This window comes from Coturnix japonica, chromosome 4, assembly GCF_054131305.1.
Source record: "Coturnix japonica strain WE chromosome 4, WE-NBRP24, whole genome shotgun sequence".
NCBI lineage: Eukaryota > Metazoa > Chordata > Aves > Galliformes > Phasianidae > Coturnix > Coturnix japonica.
Window position 1 is genome coordinate 88,681,667 of NC_140666.1, and position 20,188 is coordinate 88,701,854.

The following is a 20,188-nucleotide window of genomic DNA, read 5'->3' on the forward strand; positions in this document are numbered from 1 at the left end:
GGAAAACGTGAAATTCTAACCCCCAGTGTCTTGCCAAGCAAAAGAAGAGAGAAGTCTATGATTTAATTTACGTTGGAACCATCAGCTTTACCTTATATTTTAATTTACAAGCTAGAGGCTATGACAGGATTATTAAAAGCTCTTGGCTTTATCATTATCAATTGTGTAGAGGTCATTTAAATTTAACTCAGCTTTCATTGCACTGCATATTCCAATATCTGTTCTCAGATGCACAGGGCTAACTACTGAGAGAAAGGCAAGGAATAATCTGCCCAATGAGGTTGTGGATGTCCCATCATTGTTCTCTGACAACAAATAAATGGGATCTGAAATTAACACTATTTGTTCTCATTATTCCATGCCACAAACAATCCACAACCTGACACTATTCATCTCTTTTCCCTCCCTTCCTTCCACTGCTTGGCTTGGCCCTCTCCTGCTCCAATTATTAATATCTGAAATCCGCACATAGTCATTCCTTGCAGTAAATGTCTTTGCCATAGCTAGCCCCACAAAGCCACCTCTGTTTGGGTTTAGTTTAAATTAAGATCCAACAGAGATAATCAAGTCTGCTCTCAAACAGGGCTATGAGGAGCAAGCCAACCAGACAAATACAGAACTCTCCTTCCAGACTCATCTTCCATTGGGAAAGGCACATGCACTGTGCTACAAGCATGCAGTACAGGTACACTTTGAGGCACACAGATTTGAATGACAGCTGCCTCCATTGCAGTGAGCTGCAAGACAGCAGCGTTATGACTGGTTTGAAGTTGTGGAACACAAGCCGAACTCTTCTGTTCTAAGTCACATTGAAGGAACACAGTTCAGGGGCTTCAGTCATTTGAAGAATTACTTTGTCACCCATGAAAAGTATCACCCCAGCAACCTTTGGCCATCAGAAAATATTAACAGATGTTGACTTTCTCAAAGGAGATGACCTCCTTTGAGTATTTGACTAACCACTGAGAAACATTACTCAGCGAAACCGAGCCAGCGTAGGCAGACGGCTAGCGGCTGTGTCCCCATAGAGCAGCGCAGCCCACATGGAACCCAAGAATAAGGGACCTACATACATAGCGTGGGCTGCAATTCTGGTATGAAAGTCAAGGCATTTATTGCTTCCCTCTTTCTGTCTGTACCAACCTGCAAGTCATTTAGTAATTTAGGTGCCTTACCCCACCCAAGCTATAGGAAGAAATTACACTCTAACTTAAATCCACTTGCAATGGGTGGAGATTTGAATATTCAATCAGTTACTATCCCTGTCTGTATTAAATGACTCTTCCCTACCTGGACATGCAAAGAAATAAAGCTAAGCCTAACAACTACAGAAGGGATAATTATAAGCTACCAAGGTTCTGATCCTAATGCCACAGTTTTTGTCCCCCACCCACTACTCTGTTAGAGATTTCAATACTGGCACAATATGACAACTCAGCACAGGCAGCAGAAATTGTGGGCTACTATTTTACCCTTGAAGCTCAGGTCAGATGAAAAACAGAAGACATTTATGCTAACCACAACTCCAAAGCCTGCAAGGGTTGCTTTGAGCCCATTTCCTAATGTCAGCAGAACTGGCTCCTGGTAGGCAGAGTACTTCAATGGTAACAAGCAGTTCTTACCTGACACCACCTCTATGTCTGTGGCAGCAACACTGGCAGTGAAAAATATCCTCTTCAGCTGTAAATGTCTAGAAGCCTTCTAGAGCAACAAGAACACTTACAAGTCAAAAGCAAAGAAACCAGACTGGCTGGTTCTTAGTATGTCTCTATACCACCAAATAATTTCACTCTTCAACTATGAGTGCCCCAACTGGTCCTGCACTGCACAGCTCTGCAAGCATTCTGGGCTCTATTCTCATAGGAGTCAGCTCATTTTTGTAACACAAAACTGAGCTGTGGTTGTTGGGACAACCTGCTATTACAATAGGTTAAAGGGACACAGCAACGAGACAGAAAACACACATGGCCTCTGCCTAGAGGAGACAAATTGTACAGGATGTTACGTTACATGGCCACAGAGTGGGCTTCAAAACATGTCATTCATCCTTCTTCAAGGGAAGAAGCAACTAGGGACAGGTGCTTCTTTCCACAACTATACTATTAATGCCCATATGCAGTCTCCAAAGGCTGTGCTACTGCTGCGTAGTAGGGCTCAGGCACTTGGAAAAGCCATCCCACCATACGAATGGGAAACAAAGCAAAAACACGTGGAAGTACAAAACAGAAGAGCAAGAAGCTGTATGAATATGAAAGAAACATTAAAAAAAAAAATAGAAGAAATGTCATTTCAAAGAAAACTTCATGCAAGAGCTGCAACGCTTGCATCTGATATACAGAAGGCTGCAAAAGAATTATTTATAAAGCCCAATGACACAGCCTCACAGACTCACTAGCAGTGACAAAATAAGAGAAGTCGTTTGCTTTGGCAGCTCAATTTCAGCCTTTGGCATCAAAACTTCTGATGCCTGGAGTTCAAGAAAAAAGCTTTTCTGATCTCGTTTTCTTTGCAGGATGTTCTCACGTGGAAAGAAAGAAGCAAAGTTGAAGAGTTCAGGCCTGTCAGTTTTCCGTTTGCGCAACTGTTGGACATAATTAGCTTGGAGAGCATGTTTACCTGCCAACGTAAGTGGAAAATGCTTCCTACAAACTGCATGACAAGAAAGCCAGGAGAAAGTGCAATTAACCAATTATGGCATCACCCAGATACGTGCTCACCACTTCTCACTAGTCTAGGCCAAAGCCACTGGAAGCTCAAGTGAAGCAAGGTCCACTTCTATTAGTACTCAAGTAGAAACCTTAAAAATTTAACCTACTAAGTGAGCACAAAAGGAATTTGGTTAGAATTATGGTGATACCTTCTTTGTGGAGGTAACAGAGATGTGTTAAGTTTCACCAGAGGAGTGAGTGGGATGTGTGGGGTATAGAAAGGTGTTATTCATCATCGCTTTCTTGCTTATAACCACACTAAGCAAGTATAGCTATTAATTGTAGATCCCGCACAGGACTAAGGGACTCTTTGCCAACAGTCTGCTGGCAGGCAGAAAAAATGCTGCAGTCAGCAGCGATCTCAGCTAATTGGGCTTGATCCTGATCACCAACCAGATGGTTTCTCTGCAAGTAAACTCCAGATTCTGCAAAGGTTACGTTGGGGAATTAATTCTTCACACCAACTTGCACTAAATATTGTAGAGCATGGCGATGATTCTATTTACTTCAATAGATTTACCTCTATTTAACCTGCATGTCTAAGAGGAAATACAAAAGGCAGCTTCTGCAAAGCAAGAAGATAAGCTGTAAAGACAAACAGACCACAGTCAAGCTTTATATGGTTCCCAATCCATTAAAATGAACACTTTTCTTCAGGAGCCAATCGTACCCCACAGCATTTGCCACTGAGGCCCAGTCTAATGCCTGGAAGTTGAACTGTACCAAGCATTACCTTCCACCCATTCCTCTGCCTGCTGTGCTCTCCTCTGGGCCATCATCCTGTTTCCCAGGTTCCTCCGGCGTCTTGGCATCCCGTCACCCCGCTCTTCAACATAGGGCCGAGGTCTGACCGCTGCAGCCACATCTTGCTGGTGCTCCTCCTCAGCTGCAAAAGGGAAATAAAACCAATGAGAGCTGTTATCCCTGCTTGCTATAGTTGTCTTTTTGCCAGTCAGCTTTTGCAGCCAGAAGCACAGTACTAATGCCATGATATAAGCTTTGCATATTCCTGCTGATAATTGCACATTCTGTTGATAAGAGAAACTCGTATCTGTGTATGTTGTAACTTGTTCAGTCCTGCAAAGTATTAACCACTCTGACCCTCACACAGCTCAGTACTCAATCTGTCTCAGAAAACCACAGAACGCCTCATTTACTTAAACTCAGGACATATTTTTGGGCCTTGCTGGATTATGTGGTCTCCCAGCAGGAGTATAAAGCGCTCTCTACGCTCTGCCAAATCTCCAGCAGCCTCTGATCCAAACAATGCCTTCCCAAATAAAACTACCATTAGCATATCTGTCATCAGAAAATAACATTCATTATAACTGAATCTACATGACGATCAAAGGTGTGCTTGCAGCTCATCCCAGTATACCTCAACTAGCTTCAAAGCAGCCAACTTCAGTGCTAATAACTACGTAGCTGCTGCAGCACTGAGCTCGGAGTGAGCAGGGGAAGTATTTGGCCAGCAAAGCTACTTGCAGTTCAGAACTGCAACTAGATTTAATTGCAGACCCCCAGGAAGCTCACAGCACAAACAGGCACCGTGACATTTTGAATTGAGTCACTGCGCTATCGTTCTGCTGTCACCCTCCTGTTCTCATCCACTCCTTCTGTCTGGGGACCAAACCAGAGCTGTAATAAATGACAGCACACAGTCTTTAGCAATCAGATAACATTGCTATGGACTTGCTCAGGCTTATTTGTAGTGTGATGATGCTTATTCTGAAGGCTACTCAGCGGAGAAGGAATACTGGTAAAGTTACTTAAGTGCCAGAAATGCTTTTCGTCTGCAAAAATAATTGTTATACAGATGCAATATTTCTCTCCATAAATGATTGAGATACCCTGCAATTCAAACCTCAGCATCCCTCCAGCTGAAAGCTTCGATGTGTCTACCTCACTATTTTCCAAAGGTGGTTCTGCACAGTGTATCAGCTGTAAAGCTGTAATGTCCATTCACCCTGGGGCTTGGTTTTGGTTTCCATCATCCTGTGAAACAGAGACTGCTTTGCATTTTATGAAAGAGGGATCTATTTATGAGCCACGTATTCATTTCAAGTTGGCATTTTTAACCCTTCACAGAGAAGCACATGTGAATGAAGCTATCCTGTTTCCTCAGTTCAATTCTCTCCAAGTGACACAGAATATCTCAAAGCTGACCACTTTTAATGGGGCTCAGAAAATAGTAAAAAAAACACCCCCAAACCTGACCTATATAATGGTCAAGTCCATAGGGCAGCTGTTGGACAATACTTATCTCTTCAGATCTCCAAAGTATTCAAGCAACAGAAGATACCTAGACATAACAGCTTGTAATTCAGCATAAGAAGATACACTTTACTGCATCTCCTTCTTTCCCACTGCCTGCAGCTTCGCTTTGCAAAGCGTTCAGCTGGAAATCATCTGGGAAACATGTTTATTACTTGCATATCCATCCATCCTTCGTGAGGGGGAGGAGAAAAGAATCACCTCATCTATGTGCAACGTGCTTATACCTGCAGTGTCAGGGGTCAAAGATATGTCTGTGCAGCTCAGGACTCACCTGCTCTTTCCAATATACTTAATGTGCTCTCCTTCTCTTTCCACTCCCCCATGCTCTGGAAATAACAGACTGAGCAGGGGTGTGACTGGTGGTTGCAAGCAGAGAATACACTTATAAACTACCTTACTTGTATTCTCAGAACTGGATTGACTGTCAGATTTGGGGTCAAGCATGACTATCTGTCAGGTTAGGCCCTAGTGTTTTTCACCTCCCCTCCTGCAGCACAGGGTGTGGTTTAGCTGCTGTGATTATCTGGATATATCTCAGTTCATTTTCCTGTAGCTGCAGAGGTCTCAGACTGAGCGGCACCCCAGGCTAGCCAGTTCATGCATAGATTAGTCACACAAGAACTAATTAGACTTGATACGGAGCCATCCAAGTGAAACTCAATGACCAACATTATATAGGTCAGACAAATTGATCCGGGAGTTGCTTGATGGTTTGCAGAAAGGCAGGCCAGAAGAAATTAATTAGATAAAGCCCTCAATTAACAGGCAATACAAACAAAATATTAAAGAGACGTCTGGAAAATGAATGATGCTTCAACAAAGCTTGGTGTAGCTTTTATTCTAAGCTTTAAGATCCCTGCTATCAGCTTTCCAAAAGGCCAAGGAACCAAAAAACAAGAGCAAAAACCTCATTTCAGGGTGCAGGGGGATGAGCTCTGCATTTTCAGAGACATCAGTTCAGTGCAGAGGCAGTAATTATTTCACCCAGCTTGTCAGGCACTGCACAGCAGTAGCTGTGAGTCTGCACTTCTGCTATCAGAGCTCTTAGAGAAACAGCAGAACTTTGCTCTGAGAACAGAACTCTTTCCTAAACTGGATGCGAAGCACCACTGTCCTATCACTGCAATGAATACTGTGAAATCTTTCAGCACCTTGGCTTTCTAGGACTTAATTTGACAACCCCCAGGTAGAAACCTGCTCCTTTCCGAAACTATGTAAATTTCCACTTGCTCAGAGCAAATACATTTTCCCCTGATAAGCAATCTTTTGCCTATCACAGCACGTTGTACTCAGTTCTATCAGATAAGCAAGTCCATCGGTGTAACACCTGGGCTGGCAAGTTTCGAGACAGTCCTCAAGACAGCAGGGAGAGCAGAGCTCCACCTGCTGCACCCTTAAGCACCAGCTACACTTTACTCTGTATTTACAGCATCCAGTATCTTTCACCTTCCTGCAAACCCATCCTGTGAAGTTCAATGAGAAAGTGACTCAAAATGCAACAGGTGGAAGCTTACTCAGTGTCCCTGAAGTAGCACTTCTGCACGGTGCTGCTTATCCTACCAGGGCCTGTTTCCAAACAGATATGCCACACGTGCGTCAAACCCAGCAAGGCTGCCTTTTTTCTACCCTCAGCAGAACAAGCTCAGGCATGATTTTGCTTGAAGTGACCTTTCTCAGGAAATACAAAGTTTGAGCAGGCTGTTTCTGAAGATGTTGAAGTGTAATTCTGCAAGTGAGAGCATAAAGAGTCATCATCCCCCAAGTCTCAAACATTCTAAGAAGGGAGGGCTACCACCATAAGGTCAAGCTCCCCTTGTTTCAAGTTCTTTCCATGCAATAGGATACACTGAGCAGCAGGACTGCAGCAGCTTCCTTTTCTACCTAAGACAAAGGAAAAGGAATTAACACACCTCAGCAGTTGTGAAAAATGATTTCTGTTATGCAAAGAGAATGAAGTCAGCCCTGCACACTGAAATGCCACAGAGGAGCTTTTACTGATAGAAAACAGGCTGTCCATTCTCTTCAAGCAGTATAGTAAAAGGCGAGACCAATCAGGAAGTGTCACAACGATGACGCTGAAGAAATGACTTCAAAACAACGGCATTATTCTTAATATAAACTAATTGTAACCAGGCTGCTCAAAAATAGCATGGAAGCTTCCTGAGGAGTCATATCATTTAAAACAACAGCTCTAGGCTTCAATTAAGTTCGGATTTTATAGGCTTGAGAGGGAGAGAAAAAGAAATCCTCCCCAGCCTCACAGCTTATGATTTATGTAAGTTATAACACAAGTCGAGCTCAGGAAATAATTCATCTCCAGCAGCCTCATTTCTCCGGGGCAGGAATCACAGAGTTTTCCCAGATGATCAGCTCTAAGCAATGAGGAGTCAAGATAATCAGAAGGCTGGGGCACCTCCCTTATGAAGAAATGAGGGAACTGGGATTGTTTAGCCTGGAGAAGGCTGTGGGGGGACCTCATTGTGGCCTTCCAATACTTGAAGGCAGAGTATAAACAGGAGTGGGAATGGTTGTTTATGAGGGTGGACAGGGATAGGACAAGGGGGGATGGTTTTAAACTGAGACAGGGAAGGTTTAGGTTGGATCTTAGGAGGAAGATTTTCACTCAGAGGGTGGTGACACACTGGAACAGGTTGCCCAAGGAGGCTGTGGATGCCCCATCCCTGCAGGCATTCAAGGCCAGGCTGGATGTGGGTCTGGGCAGCCTGATCTGCTGGTTGACCCTGCTTTTCAATTGATCCATAGAGACTTAAGTCACCCAATAGACTCATCATCATCAGCGCTTATCAACATGAAATGAATGGGTGCCAAGTGGATGGGGCCAGGCTGTTTTCAGTGGTGCCCAGAATCAGGACAAGGGGCAGAGGGCACAAAACAGAGCCCAAGTTCTATAGAAGAACAAGGAGGAATTGCCCACAGGGGAGGTGGGGATGTATCCAAACCCACTTGCATGCTTTCCTGTGTTCCCCACTATAGAGAACTGCTATAGGGGGGTTTGGGGGGGGGGGGGGTGGGGAGGGGAGAGGGGCTGGACTGAGGGGACCTCCAGAACTCTTTGAAGCGAACATAAAACGACCCCTGAAGCACCGTAATTCTTGTTAACAAGGCCACGCAGAGTTGGAAATGCTGCATCATCCCATCCCCAAACAGAGCCGTGCCCATTGCAGGGGAAGGCCTGAGCCGAGGCCTCCTCCCCCCCATACACACAGTTACCAAGGAGACAACCCCCATCCCCACCCCTATGGGAGAGGAGAACCAGGGTTATAGGCCGCGATCCCGGCCGTGTCACCCCGACCCACCTGCCGGAACCGAGCGGTGGAAACGGGTGGCGAAGAAAAGAAGGACGGCAAGAAACACGGCCACAACGGCGAGAAGAACCGCGTCCATCCTCAGCGCCGGCACGGCCCGCCCCACCGCAACCACCGCCACCCGGCAGCGGGGGGGATGGAGAAGGGGAAGGGGAGGGCAGCACTTGGTACGTTCCGTCCGTAAGATGGAGGAGGTGCCTCAGGCTGAGTGAGGGCGGAGTGAGAGCTGTGAGGGTGGTTGAGCTGGTGATACGGTGATATTAGTCTAATATAACCTAAGCATGGAATGGTTGGGGTTGGAAGTGACCCCGAGGCCTTCAATCTTCACATTCACCCATGTTATCCGGGGCCCCATCCACAGAATCACAGTATTAACCGGGTTGGAAGGGACCTCAAGGATCATGTAGTTCTAACCCTAATCCAGCTTGGTTACAGAGCACCCACAGCCTCTCTCTGTGAAGAACATTCCCCTCACATCCAATCTAAACCTTCCCTCCTTGAGCTTAAAACCAGAAAGAAGCATGACTGCGGTGGTTTTACTTCTGTTTCTTTGCTTGATTGCTTGACTTGCTGTCATTTCTTCCCTGGTGTAAAAAGGAGATGGTTGCTTCTGGATGCTGTTCTGTCATCATCCACCTAAACGACCTTGGTCTGCAGCCAACCCTTGTTTGTACGAGTGGTACAGCTTTTATTTGCTTACATAGTCCTTTAATAGCACGGTCGTCTTAAAGATGTGCTGTCATCTGAGCCTCGGTGGGATGCAGAGGTAGAAGATGGGTTTTTCCTGTAGGTGTCACCATTATGCCATATAGAAACGGCTTCAACTCTGCGGGAGATGAAAGTGACTCAGTTACTCAGCTCGGGTTTGGTTGTGCCACCTGGGTCTTCCTCAGAACCATATTGCATCCCTGGGGCTCTGTCTCTCAGATGCCTTTCTGTATTTTTCCTTGTTTAGATCTGTGAAAGTCCCTCTGGTTCCTTTAGTAAGCAAAGCATTCCTCTGGTTTCTGTCATAGTCAAAGGAGGCTTTGAGCCTGACTCCCTACCAAGATGCTAAGAAAACCTTTGTGAATTAGTAGGGCTGTGTGAAGGCTATGACGAGCTGTGGGTGTTAGCGAGTTAACCTCATCCCACTCAGTGCAAATACTGCACTACAGTGAGGCTGAAGCAATCCCAAATCTGCAAACCCAAGCAATTTCCTCATTGCTTGATCCTGACGCTGACAGTTTTTGGGGCCAGGAAAGAAATGTGCCCTGAGCCCTTTGGCCAGCTGGCACAAAATGCCCTCGTCCTTGCTGGTCTTGAAAAGCATCTTGCTTTCCAGAAGAAGGTGGCTGGATGTGAACTGGCTGCCGGGAGGTATTCTTGGACTGTTCCATACCTGGTAATTATCTAGGAAAAAGCAAAAGAGCACTCAAATTTGTCCCAGGGAACAGTTTTCCTGCATGGATGATTACTTTCCAGTGCTTGAACGTGGCCAGATTTACAGTATAGATGTAACCTTCATGTAACAATACATTCACAGAGTGAAATAACGCTTTTCTGTGCCTGCTCCCTGCCACTTGGATACGTACCTATGGTAATCTTCCAAACACTCATCCACAAATGTGTGAGCGAATGGATGCATTACTGCATCCACTTCTTTGTGCCAGCACCTTCCAGGAAGCACTCAGAACGGCAGGATCAGATGGTGAGAGGTCTGCACATAGCAGGGGGGTTGAAAATAGATGATCATTGTGGTCCTTTTCAAGTCAGGCCTATTCTATGATTCTATGAACTTGTTTCTCACCATGGGATGGTTCCTATTCATCTCCATCCTCCTGCTTTAGAGTCCATGGCACATCAGGAGGTGTTCTAGGTTTGAAGCCATCACAGGCTTTGCCTGACGGTGATGTATTCCATGGCCATTCATTTCTGCTCTGAAGATCTTGATTACCTGCTCATCCCAGCTGCTTCTTGAACAGACATTCAGATATTCCCAGCTGCTATCTGGGACAGATATACACCTGAATGGTGCAGGGTGTGAGCTCTGGAGATCATCTCAGGGCCTATTTCTTCTTAAAAGCTGGGGGAAGATCTGAGACAAATAATGCCATAAAAATAGAAATCTAAAAGCAACCCAAGATTTCCTTGAGTGAGTCTTCAGAAGTGTTTGGGGGTGGGGACTGCTGTGCTGATAGGGGATTAAAGGCCACACATTCCTGAAGCAAAATCCATAGGACTGAAATTCTGAGGCTCTCCTGCTGCGTATCTGCAGAGGAGGATTTACCTTTGTGGCATGACTCAGCCCAGCAGGCAGAGCGCTGGGTTAAGCCTCAAGAGCAGTGTGGGTGAGAAGGGATTCTCCACCATTTCTTGGTGTGTACTGAAGCAAAACCAAGACCTCAATGAAGCCGTGCAGGGTGTGCAGGTTTGTATGTCCTCGCTCTCAACACCAGGGTAGTTACTGTTCTGTGCCTGGCATTTTGTGGCTGAATATCAGAGATAAAATCATTGACCTTCTTCACAAAGTCAGTCCTGGGGAGGACAGCCATGACACAAACAGCATCTTGATTAACCTCCAAGTAGCTGCTATCATTCTGGATATCTTTCATCCAGTGTGGCTGTGGTGGCACAGCCATCTCCCCCTCCTCCTATCCTGGCCTGCCAAGCAGTTTGTTCCAGCTTTAATGAGCTTCCTGTATCTCTTCAATATGTAAATCGTAACCGCTTTAGAAGGCATTAGTTAAGAAGTCTGTCACTGCAGCCCCGGTTTAATTTCATCTGTCGGTTCACTTGTTTCAATTAAAACGCATTTAATTAAAAAAGCTGTCTTGTTCTCAGGGCACTCATCTCCATCTGAAGCAAATGGGTGACAGAGCTGTGACTCAGATGGCAGAGTGAGTGGCCGCTGGTCCTTAGCAGCACTGGGGTCGAAGTGGTGGAAAAAGTGACTGTGATTTTAGGCTGTCCTTTGTGGCACTGGGAATTGGACTCAATGGTCCTCATGAATCCCTTCCATCCCTGGAGGTGCTCAAGACCAGGTTGCATGGGGTGCTGGGCAGCCTGGTCTGGTATTAAATGTGGAGGTTGGCAGCACTGCCTGTGGGGGGTGGGTGTTGGAGATTCATGATCCTTGAGATCCCTTCCAACCTGGGCCATTCTGTGATTCTATGATTGGGGTGTCCACCAGCACTAAGGAAAGTGATGTTGAAACATAGCTTTATTTCTGCTGCACAGATGCACGTTGGAGAAATCCAGGATAACCTGCCCTGACCTTTGCTGTGCACAACCCTGCTAGAAGAGCACGGCTGTTGTAATGCAGCAATATGTCTTGAATTGGCCCCAGGAGCTGATGGGAATTTGCAAATCTAATGTGATTACTGCTCGAGGTAAGGCTTTAGCTGCAAAAATATGTTTTTCTAGCCAAGTTACTTAGATCGAGTGCGCTTAGCTGGATTGCAAACTCCACTTAATGTGAGTGTTGCTCACCATTTAACATTTGGTTTCAGCGTTAGCTGCTTGAATCATAGCCTGCATTTCTCCTTCTGGATGCAACACATGAGCCGTTTTTGCTTTGCCTTGGCTGGAGGTGAAGTTCTGGTCCTCCTAGATGTCTCCTCTGGGGCAAAGCTTCTCTCCTCCTAAAGACTTCTTGCTTTTCTCTCCATTCCTCTGCCTTCCAATGAGCTCATGATGAAATGGGCCAGGGAACCCAGCTTCTGCAGTGCTTCTGGTGATGCCAGACTTCTCCATGCTTCTTTATGCATCTGTCTGCCTGTCCTGAATAAGAACAAGTACCTGCATGAAAGGATAGAGTGCACCTTCAGCAGCTGATGGCTGGCCAGGAGCTTAGCAAACTGCATCAGTGAGGTGGAATATTTGCTTTCCTACTTAAACAACATGAAGCACTGAGAGCTGGCAGGCTACCTCTCTCTCCCTCTGGGACTGATCTAAATAGATTATGTTGCTGGAGGGAGCAGGTACTGTTGAAAAGGTACTGTTTTTATTGGGAAAAACAGTCCTTAAAATAAGAGCCCTTTGTGTGGGTCCAGCAGGATGGGGAGCTACTTGGATCTTGCTGGTGCTGTGTTCATCCCATGCCTTGCACATCTCAGCTGAACTGCCTGCTGTCTCCAACATGTGGTGCTCCTCGCTAGTGTTAATTTGGCAGCGTGAGAGAAAGATCAGAGCAACTGTCTGTGCTGTACCAGATCTATGGATAAATGGGGGAACGTAAAGCTGCAAGGAATGTTAGGCTGAATTAGGCTTGGGGCACATGTCGTTGTGTACCTTGCTGCCTTCAATAGCCAACGCAGCAAGGTTTCAGGGCTCATTTCAAGATGCAGAATGTTTTGGAGGAGGAATCAGATCTTTCCCTGAAATATTGTCCAGTCTTCCTTCCATGTGGGGTCAACTTAACAGGCTGCCCAGGGAGGTTGTGGATGCCCCATCCCTGGATGCATTCAAAGCCAAGCTGGATGTGGCTCTGGGCAGCCTGGTCTGGTATTTGACAACCCTGGACTTAGCATAGTTGAAACTAGATGGTCATTGTGGCCCTTTTCAACCCAGTTCTATGATTCTATGATAACTTTCAACTATCAGAACAATTCCAAAGGCTCTGTAGCACATTTTGTTAGGAAATACAGCTTGCTCCCCACTGGTAGGTGAGAAAAGACGAGCACTGGTGGATAGTCTTTGCCAGGGGCTACGAGAAGCCTTTTGCTGTGTCTGTCTGTCTGTCTTACAGCATACACTGAATTGTTAAAGCCTGGAGCCTCTGAAAAAAAGAACAGGAAATCCCAGGTACCATTTATGCCCACATAGCAGCTACAAAAGTACTTTTGTAGGGGTCTGTTTCTGCAGAGATCTGTCTCCAGCAGAGGTCAAGCTGTTCAGGAACAATCTTTGCTCCAAGCTGCAAAGCCTAAAGGAAAAGAAGTTGAACTGGATCCCCTGGAGAGAGACATAAAACCAGTGGTCCCACAAGACATTTCATCTGCCACTCAAAACCAAATGATTAAGGAAAAAGCAGGGTATGAGGTGAAGTAGGTCCCAGGTCTGTACTGGGGTTTAGATGGGAATGTTACCACAAAGGTTTGAAGTTGCATTTTTCCTTTATTTTCTCAGCTCTGTTCCACACAAAATGACCCAGCAAAGGAAAACGTTCCCTGGTGTTGTGACTTCATGATTTCTGGTTTGCTGAGAAATAAGTGCTTAGTGCTGGAAGCCAACAACTTCTATAGCAGAGCACCCGATCCTGTACTTGCCTTAATAAAACCATGAATTCTGAAAACAGAATCTGTGGCAGCTCTGTTGGCTGCCTGTATTCTTGTAATGGCTGGCCTTTCAGAGGGCTTATTGCTGCTTATTTTCTTTCTTGATATGCTGTTGTGAAACTGGAAACGCCTGCCAGCGACAGTACTGAAGAATACCTGCTTTCCCTGGTATGACTTTCAAAAGTAACAAGTCCTTTGGGGCATATATGTACTTGATCTGTTGTTTATTACGGGCTGTCACTGACTTGCAGTGATGCAGGTATTTCCATTTGCTTTCATCTGATGGAAGGTAAATGTTTACCTGCTGCTTTGCCTTTGGAAATCAGCTTTCTGAGGGATATTTCCTGTGACACATCTCTGTGGTTGAATCCATTGCTTGATGTTTGCTAGATTTGTTTTCTGATTAGGCTGCATATCTAGTTGGTGATGGCTCACAATTAGCACGAGATGTGAGAAGAAGATGGATGGGAACCTGCTGAATTTTAAGCATGATCCAAAAGAAGTTTCCAGAAAGGTGCCGGGGATTTATCTCAAATGCCTGATGAAATCCATCCTAACTTTTCTGTCTGCCATATTGGAGAACACACAAAGAGCTTTGGGAGGTCACAGTTTCATGCCCTGGACAATGGAGGTTTTCTCACCAAGCACCAGCAGAATTCAGTGAGGTACTGTCAGATTTTCCTGTAGCCAAAAGCATTGACTTTGATCCAGTCCAGGGGATGAATGACTTTGTGCTGGATGGTGTTACTGATAAAGGCAAAGAGCACAAAGAGGTTCTCTTGTTGTGCCAGTAAATGCCAAGAGATAAGACAGAAAAAGGCTTACATACCATTACTGGTGTGTGGAGAGGGATCCACTAGCCTTTCTTAGCTTCCTTTCTTGCTTCTTCCTCATTGCTTTGGCTGATTGAACCCAGCACCTCTTGCTCCGTGCCCTGAGCTCCCCACTCCCAGCAAGGCATGCAAGCTGCAGCCCCACCAGCTCTCATTGCTACACATCTCTGCAGCTGCTGTTACCTTGCATGGAATGGTTGAGAGGGTGGAGATCAGCTGGGGCTGAAAACCTTACCTATGAAACAAGAGAAGTTTGCAGGTGGGAAACCCCGTGAGGAACAGTGGGGCTGGGGGTGAGCTGGTGAACTGTAGGGAGGTAAAGCTTTCATGACATTTGGGTGCAGAGATCCTGCTCTGATAAGTCAGGCATTATCAGCATGGCTGGTATCCGCTCATCAGACCCGTGGCAAGAGACAGGTGTAGCTGCTCTGCTAAAAAAAGAAGTCTGGTGCATTAAAAACAAGAGGCAAAGTCTGGTTTCACATCGCTGCTGTCTAAAATAAAAGTGAGAAGAGCTCAAATGAGTTCAAATCTACCTCTCAGTCTGTGCTTCTAAGGGGAGGATGCAGCATAGCTGTTGTAAGCACTGGGGTGCTGTGCTGTGCTGCAGGGTGGATGCTGGTTGTCCTGTGATGAGGTGAGGGCTGCAGATGTGTGCTGGTGGCTGAAATTAACTCTGAGAACAACAACCAGAACCTGGGGCTCGTTTGTGCTTCAGACACCCACAGCGCTCATTCATTTTAAGGTAATATTTCAACCTCAGAAGCAGTGGGTTTTTTTTCATGCAAAACATTAGCCCTGAGAGTTGTTTCTATTTTAAACTTTAAAAAAATCAAGCAACCATTTATTTTACCGACTGGAAGTGGAACATTTGATTTTTTTTTTCCTCTCTCCTTGCTTTTCTCCTGGATGACATTGGCTCACACTGGCTGGATCACAGTGGGAGAAGGAAACCTCCCATGGTGGAGGGCAGCATAGTGGTTGAGGCTCTGTGGTCAACGGATCTTTCCCCCTTAGATTTGCATCTTTGTTTTCAAACCCATTTAAAGGAAACCTGGAGGCTGCAGACACCACAGCTGGAGGATGTAGGGCTGTAAATCCATGGTTGAGAGTCCAGCCTGTTCTGCAGGCACATCTGACCCCAGTGCTGGGCATTATTCCACCCACAGCCTGGGTGCAAAGTGTTGGGGCTGAGCTCAGTGTGGCTGCTGGAGGATTGCGTGGAGATTGATGAGCACATCAAGGCTGTGGTGGGGAGGGGTGATGTCTACTGTGCCATTAACATGGGGCTGGAAGCTTGCTTCTGTGGCTGGTGGTGACAGCCCAGCTTACGGGTTGTCTTCTCTTTGATTTAATCACTGGATGATTAGACCAGAGCTTGAGAATTAGGCTATTAAACATTGTGCTCTTCCTTTTATTTGATTAGTAGTGGTAGAAGTCATTGGAAGGCTTCCAAAGCTCTGTTCTCATGGTATGCAATGGGTAGTCAGCAGCCCATCTCTGTGCTCCAAACCAGCCTCCATTCTGTCCACTGCATCCCTGGTATTTGTCTGTGTGTCCTAAAGCCCCCAGAAATGGGACTCATCCCCCACCCTAAACACTTCCATCTCATCACACTCGCTATCACAATACAGGTCTTCTTAATAGCTGAACTAAGCGTTCCTGGGGACACTGTGAGCCCAGTGTGATCACTGCTTGGTGGTGAATATTCATTATCATTCTGTAATGAATAGCAAAGGTCAGTGCTCCTTAATAAGACAGAAGAAAGGCATGCAGGAGGACCATTTGGTGACAGAGGTGGCTGGTATACGAAGCTTTGAGATGCTATAGTTATTATCACAGGAATCACAACCTGCTAAGGCAACTCCTGGCAACCAGATGAAGGCATGCCATGAAATTTTAGCTTCAAGAAGTCAAAAAGAGCATTGGCTGAAGTTAATGGAAATTCTGCCTGCATAAGAAGCACAGGTGGAAAGGAAAATCAGCTTATTTTAATCAAAGCAAGAGGAAAAACCTAATTTAAATCAGTCCAAGTGATTGCAGACTTAATTCTTTCCCCTTATTAGACTCTTCAATCCTAACCCTACAGCCCTAAGTGATCTCTTAACACTGGAGATGCAGGCATTTGATTTGTATGCATGTTGACCCCGCAAAGTGTTGCAGCGAAGCCATCCTATCCCAGCAGGGTGGCATTCAGGCTCTGTTTTCTGGTAAAGGTGATTACATTGAAGCTATTTCTTCCTGTATTTTACAATGGACAGGGAGAAACTATAGAGCTGAAGGGTCAGCAATGCTCTGTATAGCCCCTGCGTCAGAATGGGATAGTATCATTAGAGGTAGCCAGATGGCTGGGAAAGGTGGTTTTTGCTGGGGCCAAGGATATGTTGGTGCAAGGGAAACTTCAGACAGCTCTCACCTTTCCTCATTTCCTCTTGACAGTACAGCACAGCTTTGCCACCCTTCCATTTCAAATCTCATTAGCCTGGTTTAGAACTTGTTCTTGGCTCTTCAGCATTTTCAAGGAGAACGTGTTGGTAACACTGGTATGGGTTGGATGCCCATGGCCCCACTGACAGCAGATCAGGAGCTCTTCAAGACAGACTCTGTGCCTTGCCTGGTCTTTGGGAGATGCCCCTAATCAAAGGAAGCATTCGGCTCTGTGGATTCAATAGGGAAGGGGATGGTCAAGCAGGAAATGTTTATTCTGTTCATTTATATATGCAAATAATATCATATTCCTTTTCTATTTCATTCCCTCCCCCCCCCCCCCTTTTTTTTTTTTCCCCATCACAAGAATGGCACAGATGGAGAGGTTTTAACTAGCCAATTCAGCTGAATAAATGGAGGAGAGACCCCATTTCATTCTGGCAGTTCTTCTGGAAACGAGGCCAGCTCATTATCTAGAGATCTCTGCATCTCAGCACTGCCTTTGCTCCCTGCACATGTGAGCTCCTCCTGCACTCCTGGAAGCGCTGCAATAAGTTGCAGTAAGACCACAACTCAGTCTTACAGCCTGATCTTACACCTTGCCGTGTTTATATAGCTTCGTGTTAACAATAAATAAATAAATAAGCTTGCTTTTGCAAACATTTTCATTCTTCAGCCTTCCCATCCATCTTTCCCTGTCCTCAGGAAACATCCAACCCTGGGAGATTCAGCCAAAAAGAAATGGAAATATCCTGGCGTGTCATTGCAGTTATATTGTGTGGCTTTCTTTCTTTCTTTCTTTCTTTTATAGGCATTTCAACAGAAGACCAAAAATAACCCTGAGAAGTAGAGCTGAATGCAGACTCCTGTTCCCAGGCAGGGAAACACCAAAATGCTATTTTACCTCCACTTAGCCCTGTCCCTTCACTGCTATCATTGAGTTCAGCTCTCAGCCTGCTGTGTCCTCTGGTGCCATCTGCAACCCTATGAACAAGAGCTGGGAAAATTGGTTTTGGAGACTCCCCCAGTGATGGATTTTCCTGTCATCCTGTAGTCATCACTTTCTGAAGTCCCTGAGGTCGTCTCCATCCCATAGTAAGTCTGGTGAGAATCATAGAATTGTTTTCATTGGAAATGACCTTTAAAAGTAACCTAGCCAATCCCCCTGCTATAGCAGGGTCATTGATTAGGTGATCAGAGTCCAGTCAAACCTGAAAATCCCCATCATACCCTATTTTCATGTGTAGCACCAAAAAAACCTATAGAAATCATCCCTTAGATGTCAAAAGGGATTGTGCAGGAAGGCTGGGAGGCTGAAGAGGAGCTCCTCAGCTCATTCCAATGGGTGCTGCTTGCCTAAAATCAGTTGCGACTCTTTGTGTCTCAGTTTCCCCAGGTGCAGGATACAGATAATAAAACCTGCGTGGAGGAATGCTGCAAATGCTCATGTGGTCCCAGCACTTCCCTGCTTAAAGCTTGGTGTTTGTTCTTGGGTTTGGGGTGTTTGCTGATGGAGTCATTTAAACAGCTTCTAAGTTTTGTTCTAAATCCACTCAGTGAAACCCTGGCCAGAACCCAGCCATGTGCTAGAAGCTTTGATACCAAATATTTCTGTAAAACAAGCCTACTGATATACTGCTTCATCTTCTGGGTCTATGCACTGTGGTTGCATCTATGAGTAAACCAACCAGGACCAAGCTGTTCTTTGACCCTGAGGCCAACTGGTCTCCTCCATTCATCTCAGCCCTTAAACTGACCTCAAGAATTGCTGAAGGATTGGCGCACTGGCTCCAGCATTGTCGATTTAATTGTTTGGGCAGTTGTTTTGGTGCTTTAATAACTAGTGTGGATATAGCGTGTGTGTCAGATCACAGATTCCACAAAAAGCAACACCTTCTGGATGATGCGCTGTATTTCAGCACCGAGGATAATTCTGTATTCCCATCTGCTTTATTTTAAGCAGCTCTGGGGATTGAAGGAGCCACCTTAAGAGAATAGAGCCAGAACCATCCTGCTCCATCCACCCACGGGCTGACAGATTAAATCTTGTTTGCTTGTGCCAGAAGTCTTGCTCACTTGTTTGTCATTATCTGGAGCTTTGTTAGGCCATGTTAAAAAAAATAATACACAAAACAAAACTGTTTTTTATAAAAAAATAGAAGCAAAGCCAGGAAAGGAGAAAGTACAGACAAACTCCCACAGAGCAGCTGAGGATCAATGCCTTGATGTCTCTGCCAAAGACATTGGAGGGACATATCTGGAAGAGCAACAGCAGGAACACCTGCAGTGCCACACACCCCATCTTGGTCACCCACCTGTCTTTACATCCCTTCTGCATGGCATGCAAATCTTTCTTCCATTCCTGATTGCAATTTACAAACTCCTTTCAAAACATGCTGTTAGCTTCTAGATACCTGATTCTGTTAGATGTGCTGTTGCAAACCTCCCACCCATGCAGGACACCAATACTGGAATACAACAGCAGATGATATTCTCCATGAAGATACACAAGAAAGAAGTCCAGATAAGAGCTGAACTGATACATTATGTCACGATGTGTTTAAACTTTCCATGCTGGTATTTTCATCTCCTTTTCTTGGCTTTTATATTCCCCTTTCTTTTTTTCCTTTCTCTGCTGGCTTTGCATCCTGACCCAGAGAATAAATAAGATGGACTGGACTTTGTTACTTGGAAGCCCACCAGTTTCCAGACACATGCCAAATATCAGCTCTTCATAACCTCACCATATGCTGCACAGCTAATTTTGACAGTTATCAAAAAAGCTTAAAACCAGAAGAGCCGGAAGGGATGCCCCACATTCCTGTAGCTCATGTAGCCAAACCTGGCATCCCATCCTCTGGGACCCGTGAGGTCCATCCAAGTAGTGAAGTGCACATCTGTAATACAGCTGTACAGCTCAAAGCACAGCCAGTGTTCCCCTTGCTGATTGTAAGCCAGCTCTGAATGATAGACCATAAAACTGGCAGAGAATATTAACTCGGAGATCCTTGCAGGTGTAGTGGCTCTTACTGTGTGCAGTTTTGGGCACTACAAGATAAGAAGGACATAGAACTATTAGAGAGCATCCAATGGAGAGCTATAAAGATTGAGAAGGGTCTGGAGGGCAAGAGGTGTGAGGAGTGGCCGAGGGCCTTTGGTTTATTTGGCCCTTGTGGGTCCTTTCCAGCTTGAGCCCATGATTCTGCGATGCTATAATTCTATGACTCAGCCATCCACAACTTAATCTCCCTGCAACCCAGCGAGCACTTTCTTAACACACTTCTTTCTCTGTAAAAGCATTGGAAAAGTTAAATTTTCATTAATTTTGAATGACCCTTACCCGCTCTGCTGTGCAGTTA

General features: G+C 45.5%; 1 protein-coding gene and 1 long non-coding RNA gene across 3 annotated transcripts in view; one reads left to right on the forward strand and one right to left on the reverse strand.

The window, feature by feature from the left end:
- DDRGK1 (DDRGK domain containing 1) overlaps window positions 1-8,420 on the reverse strand; it is a 30,062-nt gene extending 21,642 nt beyond the window's left edge. The window contains exons 1-2 of the mRNA XM_015863025.3: window positions 8,303-8,420; window positions 3,442-3,594 (exon numbers count right to left, since the gene is read on the reverse strand). Coding sequence (XP_015718511.2) covers window positions 3,442-3,594; window positions 8,303-8,390 — 241 coding nt within the window. The 5' untranslated portion in view covers window positions 8,391-8,420. The remainder of the gene's footprint in view (window positions 1-3,441; window positions 3,595-8,302) is intronic.
- Window positions 8,379-18,894, forward strand: LOC116653349 (uncharacterized). Of its 2 annotated transcripts, none has more exons than XR_004306968.2 (3): window positions 8,379-8,478; window positions 11,531-11,682; window positions 17,641-18,894. It is a non-coding gene; the product is annotated as an uncharacterized LOC116653349 (long non-coding RNA). The 2 variants fall into 2 exon arrangements; XR_014945568.1 differs by lacking the exon at window positions 17,641-18,894 and adding an exon at window positions 17,197-17,455.
- Window positions 18,895-20,188: the final 1,294 nt, after the last annotated feature.